This window comes from Prionailurus viverrinus, chromosome B3 (assembly GCF_022837055.1).
Source record: "Prionailurus viverrinus isolate Anna chromosome B3, UM_Priviv_1.0, whole genome shotgun sequence".
Lineage (NCBI taxonomy): Eukaryota > Metazoa > Chordata > Mammalia > Carnivora > Felidae > Prionailurus > Prionailurus viverrinus.
Window position 1 is genome coordinate 140,990,463 of NC_062566.1, and position 17,061 is coordinate 141,007,523.

The 17,061-nt window shown below is 50.9% G+C and overlaps 2 protein-coding genes across 4 annotated transcripts in view; one reads left to right on the forward strand and one right to left on the reverse strand.

Moving 5' to 3' along the window:
* Positions 1–760: 760 nt before the first annotated feature.
* BAG5 (BAG cochaperone 5) lies at positions 761–7,685 on the reverse strand. 3 transcript variants are annotated; one of them, XM_047862219.1, is made up of 2 exons: positions 7,571–7,685; positions 761–5,040 (listed from the first exon to the last, which is right to left on the reverse strand). In XM_047862219.1, exon 2 carries the CDS (start codon positions 5,010–5,012, stop codon positions 3,669–3,671), a length of 1,344 nt encoding a protein of 447 aa, XP_047718175.1. In that variant the 5' UTR covers positions 5,013–5,040; positions 7,571–7,685; the 3' UTR covers positions 761–3,668. The 3 variants fall into 3 exon arrangements, with proteins under 3 accessions (XP_047718175.1, XP_047718174.1, XP_047718173.1); XM_047862218.1 differs by lacking the exon at positions 7,571–7,685 and adding an exon at positions 6,708–6,998; XM_047862217.1 differs by lacking the exon at positions 7,571–7,685 and adding an exon at positions 6,253–6,474.
* LOC125167699 (cytochrome c oxidase assembly factor 8) overlaps positions 7,016–17,061 on the forward strand; it is a 28,703-nt gene continuing 18,657 nt past the window's right edge. Inside the window, exon 1 of the mRNA XM_047862220.1 lies at positions 7,016–7,207. Within this exon, the coding sequence (XP_047718176.1) occupies positions 7,085–7,207 (123 nt within the window). The 5' untranslated portion in view covers positions 7,016–7,084. The remainder of the gene's footprint in view (positions 7,208–17,061) is intronic.

Here is a 17,061-nt window from a genome sequence, read left to right on the forward strand (position 1 = left end):
ATACGGTGCAGGCAGAGGCAGAGGTATACGGTGCAGGCAGAGGCAGAGGATTTGTTACTCGTTTCAAATTTCCCCCAAGGGTCTTTTTAACCCGTACAGCTGGTTTCTTTTCACTTCTGGGCCTATGATGCATCTGCACGGCCGAGGACACGCCTCTGCTTCTGTCGGGACCATCTGAAGACGCCAGCAGGTAGACGGGAGACAGCAGGGAAGTGCTCGTGGAAGGCGAGCAGCAGAGAAACCAAGCTGCCGCTTTCCTGTAACAGGCGGAGGACACGCGGGGAGGCTGCCCCGAGCGACAGGGACTTGTCCTCGCGGGAGGCAGAGCGGGGAGGCGGCCGAGGGCCCCGGAGGCCACGGCGCGATTTCGGGAGCCCCGGAAGGACCGACAGGTCAGAACTCCGAGCTCCCTCCGCAAGAGGTGAGCTTCAGTACCTCAACTCAAGCCTTTGCTCCGGGGGGAGGAGCTCCCCAGACTCTCCCCTTTCCTAGGGGAAGGTCAACTCCTGCGCGCGGGCCCCGGGGGAGCCGCTCTCCGGCGCCCACGCTTCCGGGGCTTTTTACACAGGTACCCCTTCACCTGCCACAGGACCCTGGCCTGTGCTTAGTGCTGTCACCTTCTTAGGCCACTGCCACCAAACGGACCTACGGAGCCCACCTTCCCCTCGCCTGGGCCGCTCGGGCAAGACCTTTTCCTCCCCAAAGCAGGCAGTCAGTGAAGGTGAACACATCAGAACAGAACTCACACCTCAGACTCGTATCCTTTCTCCACTGCGAAGATAAGCTAGGAGATTTTTATTTCATTAATAATTAAGGGCACACTAATATCTCAAAATACTGCATTATTTCAGACATACGGTTACAATAGTCACACAACGAATAGAGAGGGGACAGGAACCAACACGCTGGGGTAACACATCTGTATTGTACATCAAAATCAATGGCAAATAGTTCTTCGGTTATTCTTAGAAAAATAAAAGCTGAAAAGCTTTGCTCAAAAATAACCTGTGTGTATAGGGTAAGCTTAGACTTTCAAAAACCAGTTAAAAACTGGCAAAGTAAAACGTGAGAAAAAGCGATGCCCCCCCTCCCCGTCTCACACACGGTACCTTGTAACAGATACACCACACGCCAAGGCAAAATAAAGCATCCCACTGTACTGCGGAGACTCCCTACCTTTACTTTCACAACTTCTTCATTATAGGTCGTTGACTTTAATCTAATTTGGGTAAGGACCGCCCTGAAGGCAAAGATGTCTTCGCGGGAGGTAATGAAAGCAAACATTCCCAGCCAGTTTTTGCTTGAACATGGACTATACCGTTTAATGCAGACCCAAGGCCAAACGTTTTGAGGGGTAGGATTCACTTCCAGGACAGGTTCTCCTCACGTCAGGTCATGAAAATACAATACAATGTAACGAGCCCAGTTTATGGTTACATGCGGCAGGCCCCATTAACAGACACCGCCCTGCGGGGGACAGGAAGCGTAAATCCCGCGTCACCAGGGTTCCTTAAGGGAGAATAATCAGGCGTAAGGAACTGGAACAGGCTGGGAGACAGGAAACGTCGTGCCTGAACACCCACTCAAGGCATCGGTGCCCTCGGACCAGTGCTCCGGGCTTAGCGACACGGGCCAGCGCCGCCAGAGCTACGGCAAACCTTGTTTGAAATGAACAGCACCGGAAGGTCCCTTTTCAAAGAACAATGGATGCTTGCGAAGGAAACGCTGACGCCAGACTTCCAAATCTGACGTTGAAATTGAAGTAGAGCCTTGCGCAGGATACACCCAATGCGGCGGAGTCAGCCCTGATCTCCCGGCGGGGTGACTGTGACGGCACCGAATTTAAAAGCTCCGAGATTTAAAAGGGCCCTAAAATTAGCGTGCAGAACAGCAGGCCTAAAAGGACTTTGGCCAAAATGAGCTGCCAGTGACCTGCACTGGGAACCCGCAGGGGCCGGGGGCGGGGTGTGCACAGGGAGGGGCTCAAGGTCCCAACACGCGAAAGCCCTGTGCACATGTGCCAGTGCCTTTGACCCCACCGCCCACTGCATCTAGAACACTTGTAGCAGGAAAGACACATCAAGGGCTTTTCATTATGGGACAAAGTGAAAATCTGTTAGGGCCACACTTTTATCATTTTTAGGTATTTAGGGCTATTCCCTTCTCTCCTACTCTTAGCTGCTTACACAGTTACCAAATTAGTATCTCTGAGAGAAAATTACAGACTATAGGGTCCAAAAGATGTGCTCTAACAGGATTCTTCTGTGAAAAGTGGGAACAGAAAAAAGAGTAGTCTGTCTGTTATAATACTGGGACCGACATGTTATGGAGGCACTTCAGAACTTTGGGAAATTCTTTTGTTCCCATAGACTGGCAGCCATGAAACCGAATCCTCAGAAAGCATTGACAGAAAGACGCATGCCTTCAGCAGGAGGAAAGACACGTCCCGCGTGGACAGACCTGACTGGCTCTCGCGGGCACTAGAGAAACACCCGGGGACCAGGGACACGAGCTAAGGAGTGCGGCAGGTGCTCAGAGCTGTTTTGCGGCTTCGTCCCAGAGTGCGAGGGTGTGGGATGCTGTGAGTAGCGAACTTCCTCAGACAAGCTGGAAACATCTGGTCCCACGCAGCTCCCGGCGGGTTCTGCTCTCAGACGCTGTATGATAGCAGCAGGTGGGTTCAGGGAGTCTGTCCATCACACGGTCTCGAACGACAGAGGCAGCCCATGCCGCACCACGTTCAGACGCGCTGGCTTAGTGTTAGCAGCCTGACATTGGTAACTAATCTCCGGTTTTCATCACCCTGCTACACGTAAGGGTGTTTCCTTTTCTCTTTCTTTTTTTTTCTAAAGGTCTCTTAACCTTACCTAAATGTTCCCATCCTTACTAACTACTACGGAAAATTATAGATTCAGGTTGTGCAAACAAGGGCAACTTGAAGGCAATTTGATGTTTGATCCCTTCTTCGATGCAGTCTCAAAGGTTTCTTTGCTACTAGCTTTCATAATTGTCTTACACTGCACACAAAAATAAGATTTTCCCCTCTAAGTGCAGAGTATGGGGGAAAACACAGACACCATTTTTCAAACAAAAAAACGCTTATGAGAAAAACAGAAAATCTGAAAACAAACAGAAAAACCCCCACCCTATTAACTTGGGTTGGACCAATCAGGCCTTAGAAATTAAGGGGGAAAAGAAAGCCTTCTGCTCTACTCAGCATAATAAAACACATCACCGCATTGCTTTTGTGTTTGGACGTTACTTCCACTTAACCAAAAATCTTCCCCCTTCTCATAATTGTTCTAGTATCGTATGAGGTTCTGCCTACATGTAGATCCTGAAATGTCTGCATTTTAATGCCTGCACAACCCACTTAGAGATCACAAGAGCTGCCCAATTCCACTTTCTGATGAAAAAAACCGCCAAAAACCACACAACATACAAATAATGATCCAAATGGAAAAGTTAATGTGCTGTAATCATATTCGTTTTGCAACATCAAAAGCAGCAGAGATACCGAATAGAATTTGCTTAAATCATAAATAGCGAGATTGAAATATGCACGTATAAATTCCATTTCGGCTCCACGAACCGAAAGCTCTCTCTAAACACACGGAAGGATATATAAAGTGCAGAGCAGAACTCGCCACCGTGAGGCCTGTGGTACGTTAGTACTCCCATTCGTCGGATTTCAGGTCGAGATAGCTGAGGATGTTCTGGGCGAGCTTCACCGCCTGCTTCCTGGCGGCTTTGCACTGCTCTTCCCCTTGAGGGTCCACGGCGTCCAGGGCGAGCAGCTGCTTGGTGAGCAGCTCTTCCAGCCGGATGTAGTTCTTGTCCGTTCGGTTCCCATCAAATGAAAGAACCTCTCCCTGGATCTCGGACAAGTTTCCCAGGATGTCCCAGACCGCTTTATGGGACGGGTGCTCCTCGGAAGCGAAGGACCTCCTCTTCTCCAGGGCCTCCTTCAAGTCGATGTAAGTGATGAGGGTCTGCACCTCGATCACCGCTCTTCTCCGAGCCTCCCGGATGCAAGGGTTCTTCTCCAGACTTACCTCGTCCAGCTGTCCGATCAGCCCCTGCAATTCTGTTTTGGAGCTCAGGTACAACTCAGGAGGATTCTGTGCTCGAAGGAACTCGTTTTTTATTTCTCTCATTCTCTTGAGGACCTTTTCTATCTTTAAGATGGAATGATTCTGTCCCAGGTCAAATGCGTAGGTGCTATCTGCTTCCTCTTCTAAATCCAAATATTTCAGTAACTGGTTGATATCTTCCACTACCTCCCGGCGGTAATTTCGGATCTCCGTCCGCCCGCACACATCCAGAGCGTCCAGATCCGCGATCAGCCCCGAGAGCACACAAGATAAGTGCCTGCAGGTCTCATTATTGTTCACTCCCATCAGCAGTGCAATCAGAGTGCCCCTGGCCTTGTTCACCTCACACATCACAGAGTTAATTTTGGCAACCGAAGGATGCGCGTCCTCGGAGAGCGGCAGGGAAGGCTGCCTTTTCGTGTAGTCTTCGATAATCTCTTGCACCGCACAGATTTTGGTTAAAGTGTGATACCTTGCTTTGCGCAGGGAGATCTTCCCCCCGGTCTTGACGTGTGTCAGCCTCAGAATGATGTCTTGGATGCCTTCTTCAAATTCATCGGTTACACAGTTGCCCCCACTGTAAAAGGGCACAATCTTCTCTTTCACCAGGGACTGGGCTTCTTGAAAAACGGTCTGTATCTCGATCCGGTGTGGGTGGTTTGCATTCTGCTCTAACTCTTTGAGAAGACGCTCTGTCTCTTGTGCTGCCCTCTTCCTCGCTTGCTGAATGTCTCCTTTTCCCTCAGTATCTACAGAGTCTATTTCAAAAAGCTGTTTTGTTAAAATCCTCTCCAGTTTCTTGTAATTCTTGTCATCTGACAGACCACTGAAGCCAATTACTTGCTGTTCTATACTTTTCACTTCCTTTTGGATTTCCTGCAGCCTACTGATGGATGGATGTTGATTTCCCATATCCATACTTTTGCTGTGTTCAGTTTTAGAAGCACTAAAGAATGACAAGAATGACAAATTACACAAAGCCTCTTCAGAACGGTGACTGTATATTTATGCTGAGATTCTCATTTAAAAAAATACATTTAAGAAATAAGGGCCCGGGGCCCCTGCATGGCTCAGTCAGTTGAGTGTCCGAACTTCGGTTCAGGCCATGAGCTCATGGTTCGTGGGTTCGAGCCCCGCGTCAGGCTCTGTGCTGACAGCTCAGAGCCTGAGCCCGCTTCCGATTCTGGGTCTCCCTCTCTCCCTGCCCCTCCCCCTATTGTGCATAATCTCTCTCAAAAATAAGCATTGGGAAAAAAAAAAAAGGGCCCGTCATTGCTGTGATCCAAACAACAATCATACTCAAGTGCAGAAAGAGTGACTAATCCACCTTCCTGAAAATCACCTACACAGCAGAGATTAAGAACAACGGCTTACTGCAGTGTGGACAGAGTTGGAGCTCTGTGCCTGTGAATTTCGAGTTTCCTCAACTGTCAGAGAGCAGCCTATGTCTTTATACCAACAGAATGAAATCAACTATCAGCTTAGAAACAGCACAAGTATCTTAGGTATTAACATTGGAACCTGGCTGACGGCAACAGCAGGCACCTTTGGGGGATGTAAAACAGTGGCCTCTTATCTTTTTACCTTCACGTGGGAACAGTGCCATCTAAGCACCCACCTGACCAAAGAGCTATGCTTAGTTTCCAGAAAAAGGTAATTAAATAAAACAAATGCCACTGCATCCCAATCGCCACCAAAAGTCCCCACTTCTACCGTTCCTCGCCACCCTTCACGCACGTGTACAAAGTTACCCCGTTTCTCCCCGCACCCTTCTAGCACCTCGCAAACCTTCCCTGCAGAAGTAGAAAATTGCCCGGAGAGGGACAGGTGACTGGTACCGTGTTAAAAGCAGCACGCTGGGCTTTGGAGGGCTAGTACCTCCCCAGCCCCGGTCACGTTCGCCACCCCCTCCCCCAAACATGTGACAGCTAGGAGCAATTCGTTCATTAGCCTCCCATCAGGAGTCGAGAATGGCTTAACGCATTTCCCCCCCAAGCTCTCGGGTCTCCGTCACGGCTCAATGGGAGAGTGGGTCATCAATCGAAACCGACCCCCGGTGGGTGTCCCGGCCAGGAACATGCCTCTGGCGCCCCACGAAGGGCGGGCTGCCCGGCTTCTTCCTCTCCGCCCCCCTCGCCCTTCTCTGCCAGCACTTTACCCAGAAGAGTCTAAGCTGGTTTGGTCTTGGCTTCCCGAGGTGAGATGGCGAGGTGGAAGGTCAGCCCTTTACGGGGTGCGGCACCGGAGCTGAGCCCCTGGCTGCATCCCTCTCACCCCAGCCGGCTAGGTCTGAACCGGGCGGCCGGTGAAGGGGCCGGCGGTGGCGCGGCAGCTACTGGCCGCAGCGGCCGCTCCGGGCGTCTCGCCCGGGCCCCCAACGCGCCCGCCGGCCCTGACCTCACAATGGCCAGCGCGGGGAGGGGGCGACCGCTCTGGGCCGGGGCCGCGGAGCCCCCGGGCGGGAGGAGGCCCCGGGAGGGAGGCGAGCGGGCCGGCCCGCGTCGGACGCGAGGACGGCGCGGCGCCGAGGCCCGGCCGGCCGGGCCGGAGCGGGGGTCGCGCCGGGGCCGGGGTCGCCCACGGGCCCGCCAGCCGCCGCCGCGCCGCGCTCACCTGTGCCGCCCGCGCCATCGCGCACTCCGCCGCCGACGCCCAGCGACTCCGCCGCTCCCGCGGTCGCCGGCCCGCGGCCCCGCCCCGGGGCCGAACAGCCCCCGCCCTGGGAAAACGTCCTCCGGCGCCGCGCCGCGCCCGGGCCGCGCCGGCCGCTATCGCCTGGCACAACAGCCCGGAACTGCCGCGGCCCAAGAGCTGCCGCCGGCGCCCTGCGCCCCCGCCGGGTCCACCCCGCGGCCGGTGCCACGCTGGGAAAGCGCACCGTCGGCCGCGCCGCGCCGCTCCCTCCCGCCGGCTTTGCGACCGTGCCGTAACGCAGCCGCTCGCGCCGGCGCGACTCTGCCGTGCGCCGCGGCCGCCGGGGGACGCGGGCGATGGCCGCCTTGCGGCCCCGTAGGAGGGCTCTGGTCTCTCCGCTCTGCCGCGCCTTCTCTGGACCAGGCTGTCGGCTCGCTCCCGAGCGAGCTGGGGAGCGCAGGGATACGGCGCCGAGCCGGGTAAGCGGGATTCCTGCAGAGGGTGGGCCGGGACGGGGGACCGCAGGTGGCGACACACCCAGGCGGCGCTCCTCAGGGACACCTGTGGGTCCCGCACCCCTTTGTGCCGGGCTGCGGCGTCAGCTCTCCGGGAGCGGGGTCCTCGAGCCCGTCCGGGCCTGGCGCGGAGCAGCGCCCGCGGCCCGCGGGGGACAGGGGCGTGGCGAGTGGGGAGTCCCCGGCGCGAGGGGCCCCCAAGTGCCCTGCGTCAACTCCCTTGGTCTCTAGGAACTGAGGGTGTCGCTGTCGCGCCGGGGACTGCTGGTGGTCGGAACTTTTGTTAATTCGTACCTCCGAGTCAGCTGTAGCGAGTTTGTTACGTACCTTATTTCTTCCCGAAGGTTGTTCTTTCTTAAACAGCTCTTGATGTGCACAGCATGTTTTTGTTTTGTTTTGTTTTCGGTCTGTGTTTTGGCTTCGTCGAGATTATTAGTCCTTTTCTTCAAGCTATGGCACACGTTATCATCGACTTTTGTGGGACTTCACGTTGAATAGTTTTTCTTGTTTGGAAGCTATTTGCATACACGCATGTTACAGGTTGAAGGTCCACAAAGATCAATATCTATAGCAACAAAGAATGACAGTTTTTATCAATTGCACTTTTTTGGGAAAGGATTGTTGTTTTGTTTTTTGTTTTTTTTTTTTTTTTTGGTCAGTGGAGTTCTAAGCCTTGAGTCCACCTGTCACAAGAAAATGTCGTCTAACTGTGGAATGCGCTGCAGTTAAAATATTTAAACAAAGCATACAAATACTAACACTTCCATTTGCCAACAGGCTAAGGAGGGGGCCTGGAAAGCCCGGGATAAAAAAGCCAGTTAAGAATTCCAAAATGAGCCTGCCTGTCAATTTTCATTTATTTTAGCCTGTTGCCCGTTAGCATTCTTTTATAAATGCAGCTTTGAAGTTCTGCCTGGTTTATAGTTTAGAGAAGAAGTTAACAGGGCAACTGGTCACCCAGAGCCCCGGTCTCTAGCTCAGCTTCCTGTTACAGTGGCCACAGCGGGGACTTTCATTCCTACAATATAGAAACCCACTCAGCATCTCAGTCTTTGGGCAGCAAGGTATTCAACAGGTATCTGAAAATGCTCCGGGCAGGCAAACGTAACATCAACCAACTGTCCCTAGGATGAGGACTTACCCTAGCTTATTTTGTGAACTAGGGTGCCCAAGGGGCACCTGGCTGGCTCAGTCGGTAGAGCATGCGACCTTTGATCTTGGGGTTGTGAGCCCCACACTGAGTGAAGAGATTACTTAAAAATAAAATCTTAAAAAAAACACCCAAACAAGGTTTCCTTTATTGTCACCTACCCTTTTGCTGAAGTCAGTCTTACCGTGGGTCTAATCCTTAGGATGAGACCTTTCTTCCTTTTGTTGTCCAAGTGACAGTGGAGCAGGGGGCTGCTCACCCGCTGGGCCGCCTGAACTTGTGAAGGTGTGGATTGTGATGCCGACAAGGGGATAAGCTGCCGGTGAGTCAGACCTGGCCCTGCTCTCCTGCGGAAACTGCTGCAGTGTTTTTGTAGGACATGCGCCCCATTGTGCTAGACCTTGCACAGAACTTACAGGATCAGTTTTTACTTCAGGGCGATTTGTGTTTCCTGTTTGTTTGGGCGTATCTCCCTGTGCTCGCTGAGTACATGGCTGGCTCTGTCCAGGTAGTTCAATTCCTGCTGCACAGAGAGATTGTTGTCTTTCAGACTTTGATTTTAAATATTAGGCCTTTTTTTTTTTTTTTTTTAATGGTTACTTATTTTTGAGAGAGAGAGCGTGAGCGCAAGTGGGACAGGAGCAGAGAGAGAGGGAGACACAGAAACCAAAGCAGGCTCCAGGCTCTGAGCTGTCAGCACAGAGCCTGACATGGGGCTTGAACCCACGAACCGTGAGATCGTGACCTGAGCCGAAATCTGGCGCTTAACCGACTGAGCCACCCAGCGCCCTGCCCCGTAGATATTAGGTCTTCTTAAAAGTAACAGGTCGAGAACCTTCTGTTTTCTTTATTTAAATAGATATATTTTAATCCTGCATGTCTAGTTCACACAACATATTTTTTATTAAGTTTTTAATTTTATTATTTTTTTTTAACGTTTATTTATTTTTGAGACAGGGAGAGACAGAGCATGAACGGGAGAGGGTCTGAGAGAGAGGGAGACACAGAAACCAAAGCAGGCTCCAGGCTCTGAGCTGTCAGCACAGAGCCCGACGCGGGGCTCGAACCCACGGACCACAAGATTGTGACCTGAGCCGTGGCCGCCCAACCGACTGAGCCACCCAGGCGCCCCAAGTTTTTAATTTTAATTTCAGTATAACATACACTGTTATATTAGTTTCAGGTGTACAATACAGTGATTCAACACTTCCTTACATCACCCAGTGTTCATCCCAACAGGTGCCCTCCTTCATCCCCGTCTCCCCCCGCCCACCTCCTCTCTGGTGACCATCGATTCTCTACAGTTAAGAGTCTGTTTCTTAGTTTTTCTGTCTCTCTTTTTTTTCATTTGCTTGTTTTGTTTCTTAAATTCCATATATGAGTGAATCATATGGTATTTGTCCTTCTCTGACTTATTCACTTAGCATTATACTTTCTGGATCCATCAAAGTTGTTGCAAATGGCAAGCTTTCATTCTTTTTTATGGCTGAATATTCCATTATATACGTGTATCCCTTCAATTTAGTGTTTTTGTATTTTTTGGATGAATACCCAGTGGTGTGATTACTAGACCATGGGGTAGTCCTATTTTTAATGTTTGAGGAACCTCTGTATTGTTGTCCAGAGTGGCTATACCAGTTTGCATTCCTACCAACGGTGTAGGAAGGTTCCCCTTTCTCCACATCCTCACTACATCTTTTTCGTTAATTCTTTGTTCTCCACTTGAGTTCAGGAAAGCTGCTTTAGGACCTACGTGATTTATTCCCATCTGCTGTCTCTGGTACCACTTTTTTCTTTGAAACCCAACTGAAAAAGTCAGCTAGGACTCTTGATTTCAACTCAGGTCATGATCTCATGGTTTGAGAGATCGAGCCCTGCATCAGGCTCTGCACTGACAGTGGGGAGCCTGCTTGGGATTCTCTTTCCCTCTCTCGCTCTCTGCCCCTCCCCCCTCAAAATAAATAAACATTAAAAAAAAAAAGTCAGCTCTAAAATTAAGTGCTTTCTAGGCACTTAACACCTCTGTATTCCTTGTCTCTGTAGTTTACATCATCGGCTCCTAAAAGTGTTTGCACATTTGGAATCATCTGGAAGACTTTAAAAAATACCTCCCCCTCTCCCCACCCCCTGAGATTCTGAGGTGATAGGTCTGGGATGTGGCCCCGGGCACCAGGATCTTTAATTATTTATTGGTTTGTCTAGTTTCCCCTGCCCAGGTTTATTGAAGTATAGCATCAGGATTTTATGGGGGAGTCTAAAAATGAGCTCACAAGGGGTGCCTGGGTAGCTCAGTCGGTTAAGTGGCCGACTTCGGCTCAGGTCATGATTTCACGGTCCGTGAGTTCGAGCCCCGTGTCAGGCTCTGTGCTGACAGCTCAGAGCCTGGAGCCTGTTTCAGATTCTGTGTCTCCCTCTCTCTGACCCTCCCCCATTCATGCTCTGTCTCTCTCTGTCTCAAAAATAAATAAACGTTAAAAAAAAATAAAAATGAGCTCACAAGTTAGAGAAGCAGTGGTTACATTATACACATTACTGTTTGCTTGTAGTCCTGGGACGCCTGGTTGGCTCAGCAGGTTAAGAGTCCGAATTCGGCTCAGGTCACGATCTAGCTGTTCCGAGTTCGAGCCCCGTGTCAGCCTCTGTGCTGACAACTGGCAGCCTGGAGCCTGCTTCAGATTCTGTGTCTCTCTCTCTCTGCTCTTCGCATGCTCATGCTCTGTCTCTCTCTCTCTCTCTCTCTCAAAAATAAGTAAACATTGGGGCGCCTGGGTGGCGCAGTCGGTTAAGCGTCCGACTTCAGCCAGGTCACGATCTTGCGGTCCGGGAGTTCGAGCCCCACGTCGGGCTCTGGGCTGATGGCTCGGAGCCTGGAGCCTGTTTCCGATTCTGTGTCTCCCTCTCTCTCTGCCCCTCCCCCGTTCATGCTCTGTCTCTTTCTGTCCCAAAAATAAATAAACGTTGAAAAAAAAAAAATTAAAAAAAAAATTATTAAAAAAAAAAAAAAAAAAAAGAATATCTATATTATAGTTCCTGTATCTAGAGGACAGTGAATTAACATTTTTCTTCTAGTAACTTTTGGATCAAAAAAAAAAAAAAAAAAAAAGCCCAAACAGGCCCTCAGCAGGAGAGGTAATATTTACAGATAAATAGTGGGAGTCCTGATCCCATATTTTGCTTAGATTTTCATTAAAGAGAATGATTTTCAACAGTCCCCTCCCCTCAAATGTAGCTTCAGAGTAAACACATGAGGGAAGTTAAATGCTAGACAAATGAGAAAGTGGTGAGTGGTCTCATCAGAGGATTTTATTTATTTTTAAACAAAATAAAAATTTAAAAATTTTTTTTTTTTTTTTTTTTTAGAGAGTGCACGTGCCCATGAGCAGGGGAGAGGGGCAGAGAGAGAGAGAGAGAGAGAGAGAGAGAGAGAGAGAGAGAGAATCTTAAGCAGGCTCCACACTCAGCACAGATCCTGATGCAGAGCCCAGCACAGGGCTTGATCCCACAACCCTGGGATCATGACCTGAGCCAAAATCAAGAATTGGATGCTCAACTGACTAAGCCACCCAGGCAGCCTCATCAGAGGGTTTTAAAATAAGCATGGATATTTCTAGTATTTAAAAGGCTTTCGATAAATTAGTTGGAAGAAAATTAAAGCTGGGGCAGAGGGCTTTAAACAGCCCAGGGCCTGGCTGTGACTGGCCTGGTGTTACCCAGCAGAGTCAGGGTTGAAAGGGGCCTTTCTCACTCTCTGCCTCCTGTTCAGATGTCCCCACACGCTGTTTCTTCATGGAGTGAAACAGTTACAGGGTTTCCCCTTGTCCCATGTGGAGAAATACATTCCTTTATTTTCTATTTTTGTTATTTATGGGAAATGTTAAACTTGCAAAAACAGAAGAGTGTAAAGAATGCTGTGTGTCCAGTACCCTGCTTCTACCCCTGTCTGCTTGGGGGTGTTTATTTCATCTTTACCCATCCATTCCCGGCTCCCAGATTACTTTGTGGCAAATATCAGATTTCACATTTCATTTGTGGAGCGCCTTGGTGGCTCGGGGTTAAGCGTCTGACTTCAGCTCTCACTTCAGCTCGGGTCATGATCTCACGGTTCTTGGGTTCGAGCCCCGTGTCAGGCTCTGTGCTGACAGCTCGGGGCCTGGAGCCTGCTTCTGATTCTGTGTGTGTGTGTGTGTGTGTGTGTGTGTGTGTGTGTGTGTGTGTGTGTCTCTTTCTCTCTCTGCCCCTCTCCGCTCATGCTCTGTCTCTCAAAAATTAAAAAAAAGGAACATTTCATTTGTAATATTTCCTATGTATCTTTTTTTTTTTTTAATGTTTTGAGAGGGGAGGCGGGGCAGAGAGAGAGAGAGGGAGAAAGAGAATCCCAAGCAGGCCCCACGCCCAGCGTGGATCTGGATGCAGGGCTCAGTCACAACTGTGAGATGGTGACCTGAGCCAAAATCAAGAGATGGACGTTTAACCGACTGAGCCACCCAGGCGCCCCAAAGTTCATGTTTTTTTAACTTTTTTTTTTAAATGCTTACTATTTTTTAGGGTTCAAAAGTTTGTATCTTTTACAGTTACATATGGGGGCGTCTGGGTTGCTCAGTCCGTTAAGCATCCGACTCTTAATGTCAGCTCAGATCATGATCTCATGGTTCATGGGTTTGAGCCCCGTGTTGGGCTCCGTGCTAACACTGCAAACCTGCTTGGGCTTCTCTCTCTGTCCCTCCTCTGCTCACTCTCTCTCTCTCCCTGTCCCTCCCAAAATAAGTAAACTTGAAAAAAAAAAAAAAGAAATAGGGGCACCTGGGTGGCTCAGTCGGTTGAGCGGCTGACTTCAGCTCGGGTTATGGTCTCACAGTTCATGAGTTCAAGCCCCGCGTCGGGCTCTGTGCTGACAGCTGGGATCCTGGAGCCTGCTTCAGATTCTGTCTCTGTGTCTCTCTGCCCCTCACCTGCTCGTGCTCTGCCTCTCAAAAATAAATGTGTTAAAAAAATTAAAAAAAAGAGATATGAACTTTAAAATATATATATAAACATAACAACTAAAATACAACTTCAGCAAATGTTCAGCGTTCAGTTTTTTTTTTTTTAGATTTCTTCAGTTATCGTAGAAATGTTTTCTGCTTTTTTTTGTTTTGTTTTGCTTTTACAGTTTTCTTGTATCAGGATTCACATTAGGGCTACAGATTGTGATGTATTAACATTCTTTTGGTTACTTTTTAATCTATAGGTTTTGACTCCGTCCCCTTCCTTTTTTCAAAGTAGTTTATGCGGGAGGAGGGGAAGGATGTGTCCTTTTGAATTTTCCACAAACTGTGTTTTGCTGTTGCTTTCCCAGGGCGTAATGTACCATGTTCCTCCGATCTGTGTGTCTCCTGTAAATTGACAGCTGCAATCTAGAGCCTTGACCACATCCAGGTTTGACTTTGTTTTTGAGAAGACTAACTTCGTTGGGGGATTGTGTTCCTCTGTCAGGATTGGCTGATTTCTGATGTGAAGCCAACGTTTCACTCAGTATAAACCCTGTTTGGTCCTGATGTGCTGGTCTTTTTATGTACTGCTGAATACGGAATGCTGACGTGTCTACGTCTGTCTAGAATGGGAGGCTGGGATCCCAACCCTCCAGAAGGAAGACTTTCGGTTGCTGGCCCCGAAGTGTCAGGACTGCAGACCTGGGGACACCACGTTTTGCCAGCATCTGTTCCTCTCATCGTTGCCCACCGCTTTCCCCAGTGGTGTAGTGTGACGCCTTCACTCAGGAGCTTCGTGTTCTGTGCAGGCACTTCCGGGAAGGAGGGCCTAGGGGAAAGTCTTTGGTTCCAAATCCTGGCTCCTCGTGGGGAGGTGGGCCCGGGACTGTGCCGGGAGAGCCCAGGAGCCTGCTGTAAGCGGGAAGGGGTGGAGAAGGAGGCTGGGCCTGCAGAGCTGGAGGAGGAGAAGCCCCCCACGGGGCTGCCTGGCTGGCAGTTTACATAGAAAGAGAAAAAACGGGAGGGGTTGTTCCCTCCCAGACGCGGTGATGAACGCTCGGTGTGACAAGTACGTACACGCACGTTCCTTTCCTTGTCCTGGCTGCTCGCCAGCAGAGCTGATGGGTTCTAGCCTGCGCGGCCCCGCCTCCTGTCCCGCCCGAGAGACAGCCACTCCACCGTGAGGAAGCCGTGCATTCCATGCTGCTGCTGTGACAGCCGTAAATTACGGTAATTATTGTAACCTCAAAGGGAGTCTTCCTTTTACAGAAGGACTTTTTCCTCCCCCAAGCTCCTCCTCCTCCCTTTTAAATAGCAGTTCTGGGGTGAACAAAAACAGAACATATATTTACTGGGGAGCGCAGAAGAGCTAACTCTGCTGCGAGTAAGATAAAATCTCTCAAATTATAGTGGAAAACTGAGGGTGGTTGAGAGAGCTGGTTGACAGAGTTCACCTGTAAAGCAGATGATTTAGGCAATAGCGAGGTGACAAATGAGGGAGGGGGTCACTGAACACTCCTGGCGCCTCCTGGCGCTTCTTCATGTGTGGGTAGCTCGGAAAAGCCGTGAGTTGTTGGGGTGACTGCTTTAAGGCTTCCTGATAAGGAACCTGTAAGAAGACAACACTGGGGTACAGATCTGGAGGGTGGTGAACCGGTGGAGCACTGCGGGGGTGACACCTGCCCTTTTGTCCTTCAGCGTCCTCGGTCGGCTTGGGGGAGGGGAGGGGTCCCCATCTTGGGATGCAAGTCCGTGGGGCGAGCCTGGGCCAGCTGCCTGTTGCCACTCACTGGGTCCCTGTGTGAATCACCTTTGGTTTCTAAGACTGAAGGCTTTGGGGCAGAAGTCCAGGAATATTTGTGGAAAGGTAGGGTTTTAAAAAAATGCTTTTTTTGGAAAACAAAAGGAAAATGTAGAGATCATATATTGTTTTTAGAAGGATGGATGAGAGGGGCGCCTGGGGGCTCCGTCGGTTAAGTGTCGGACTCTTGATTTCAGCTCCGGTCACGATCTCGCAGTGCGTGAGTTCACGCCCCGTGTTGGGCTCTGCACTGTCAGTAAGGGACTCTCTCCCTCTGTCTCTCTGCCCCTCCCCTGCTCGCTCGCTCGCTCGCAATAAATAAATAAATAAATAAATAAATAAATAAAGGATGAAAGGTTGAAGATCTACACACTGCAACCCTGGAACGATTGTTCAGTCTGGTGTCCAGTCGTATTTGACGACGACAAGTGGCAGTTTCAGGTCTTAGGTAAGCAGATGAGGGCGTCTTTCTGCCAGCGGGGCCCTGTTGCTATGGCACAGGAAGGAGGAATTCAGTCCCTTTTGTGGACCAGCTGGCCCTTCGTTTGGAACTTTCCACCTTGGCTGTGCCCCTCCTGGTCCAGCTTTGCGTGAGAGAGACGCTTCAGAAGTGCCAGACAGGAGTCACCGTGATCAACTGTGAGGACGTGTGAGTCTGCGAGAAGTGGATGCAGGACGAAGTGAACACCTTGGTAGGTGCCGCGGCTGTGGCCACGTGGACGTGACCGCTGTGTCTAGGACCTGTCCCCTCTCCCTCCTGGCCAGCCGGCCAGCCTGGCTTCCCACTTCGCCGCAGCTCGGCCCGGCCACCGACACCAGCTCCTCCCAGTTCTCCCACTGTGCTCCAGCTTACTGTAGAACAGCCCGTGAGGCGCGCCACTCTGACCGCACAGACGGGAAAACCTGGAAACTCGGCGGGATCTAGCAGTGACGGACCCTCGAGAACAGTCTTGACAGCCGATGGTGTTTGGCTCGCTCACAACTTCTGAAAGTTCTGGCACCAGTTCATCAATAATGGCCATAACTAGCTTGTCAGGTGTCCTTCCGGCAGAAAGTTCAAGGGCTTTTTGACGTTGAAGCGCATTTCTTGCATAAGCAGAGAGTCAACAGGAAAGATTAAGACTGGGAAGAACAGGGGCGCCTGGGTGGCTTGGTCGGTCAAGCGTCCGACTTTGGCTCAGGTCATGATCTCATGGTCCGTGAGTTCGAGCCCCGCGTCGGGCTCTGTGCTGACCGCTCAGAACCTGCAGCCTGTTTCAGATTCTGTGTCTCCCTCTCTTTCTGCCCCTCCTCTGTTCATGCTCTGTCTCTCTCTGTCTCAAAAATAAATAAACGTTAAAAAAAATTTTTTTAAGACTGGGAAGAACATTCCTCCAACAAGCGCAGTCCTGCCGCCTGGGGCTCGAAGGCTCCTGGGAGAAGCAGACGTGCCAGTGCTGTGAGGAGCCTCGGGAGCCCGCGGAGAGGTGCCCTTGGCTGTGAAGATGAGGGGGGAGCCCGCGGAGAGGTGCCCTTGAACCCGGGGCCGTGAACATGAGGAGGGAGCACGGAGGAGAAAACACGCAGGCGGAGGAAGGACAGAAGCCAGCTGGCGTGGCATTAAAGGAGCCTCCTGTGGGTGGAGGAAAAGGAGAGATTGGGGCCCCAGCAGGCCCGGGCTGCCAGACCACAGGAAGGGGTTAGGTTCTCTCCTAAGGGTAATGATAATCACCGAGGAAGATTTTACATTTTACGGGAAGGGGCGGCACAGTTCGGTCAGGGGTGTGGGAGGCATTGCTTCGCAGCAGGGGTGGGTATGGGGACAGAGTAGGCGGGGAGGGAGTAGGCGGGGAGGGGGCAGCCTGGAGGCGGTGGCGCTGCTCAGACCAGCCCATCAGGAGTTGTCACGGGGCCAGAGACC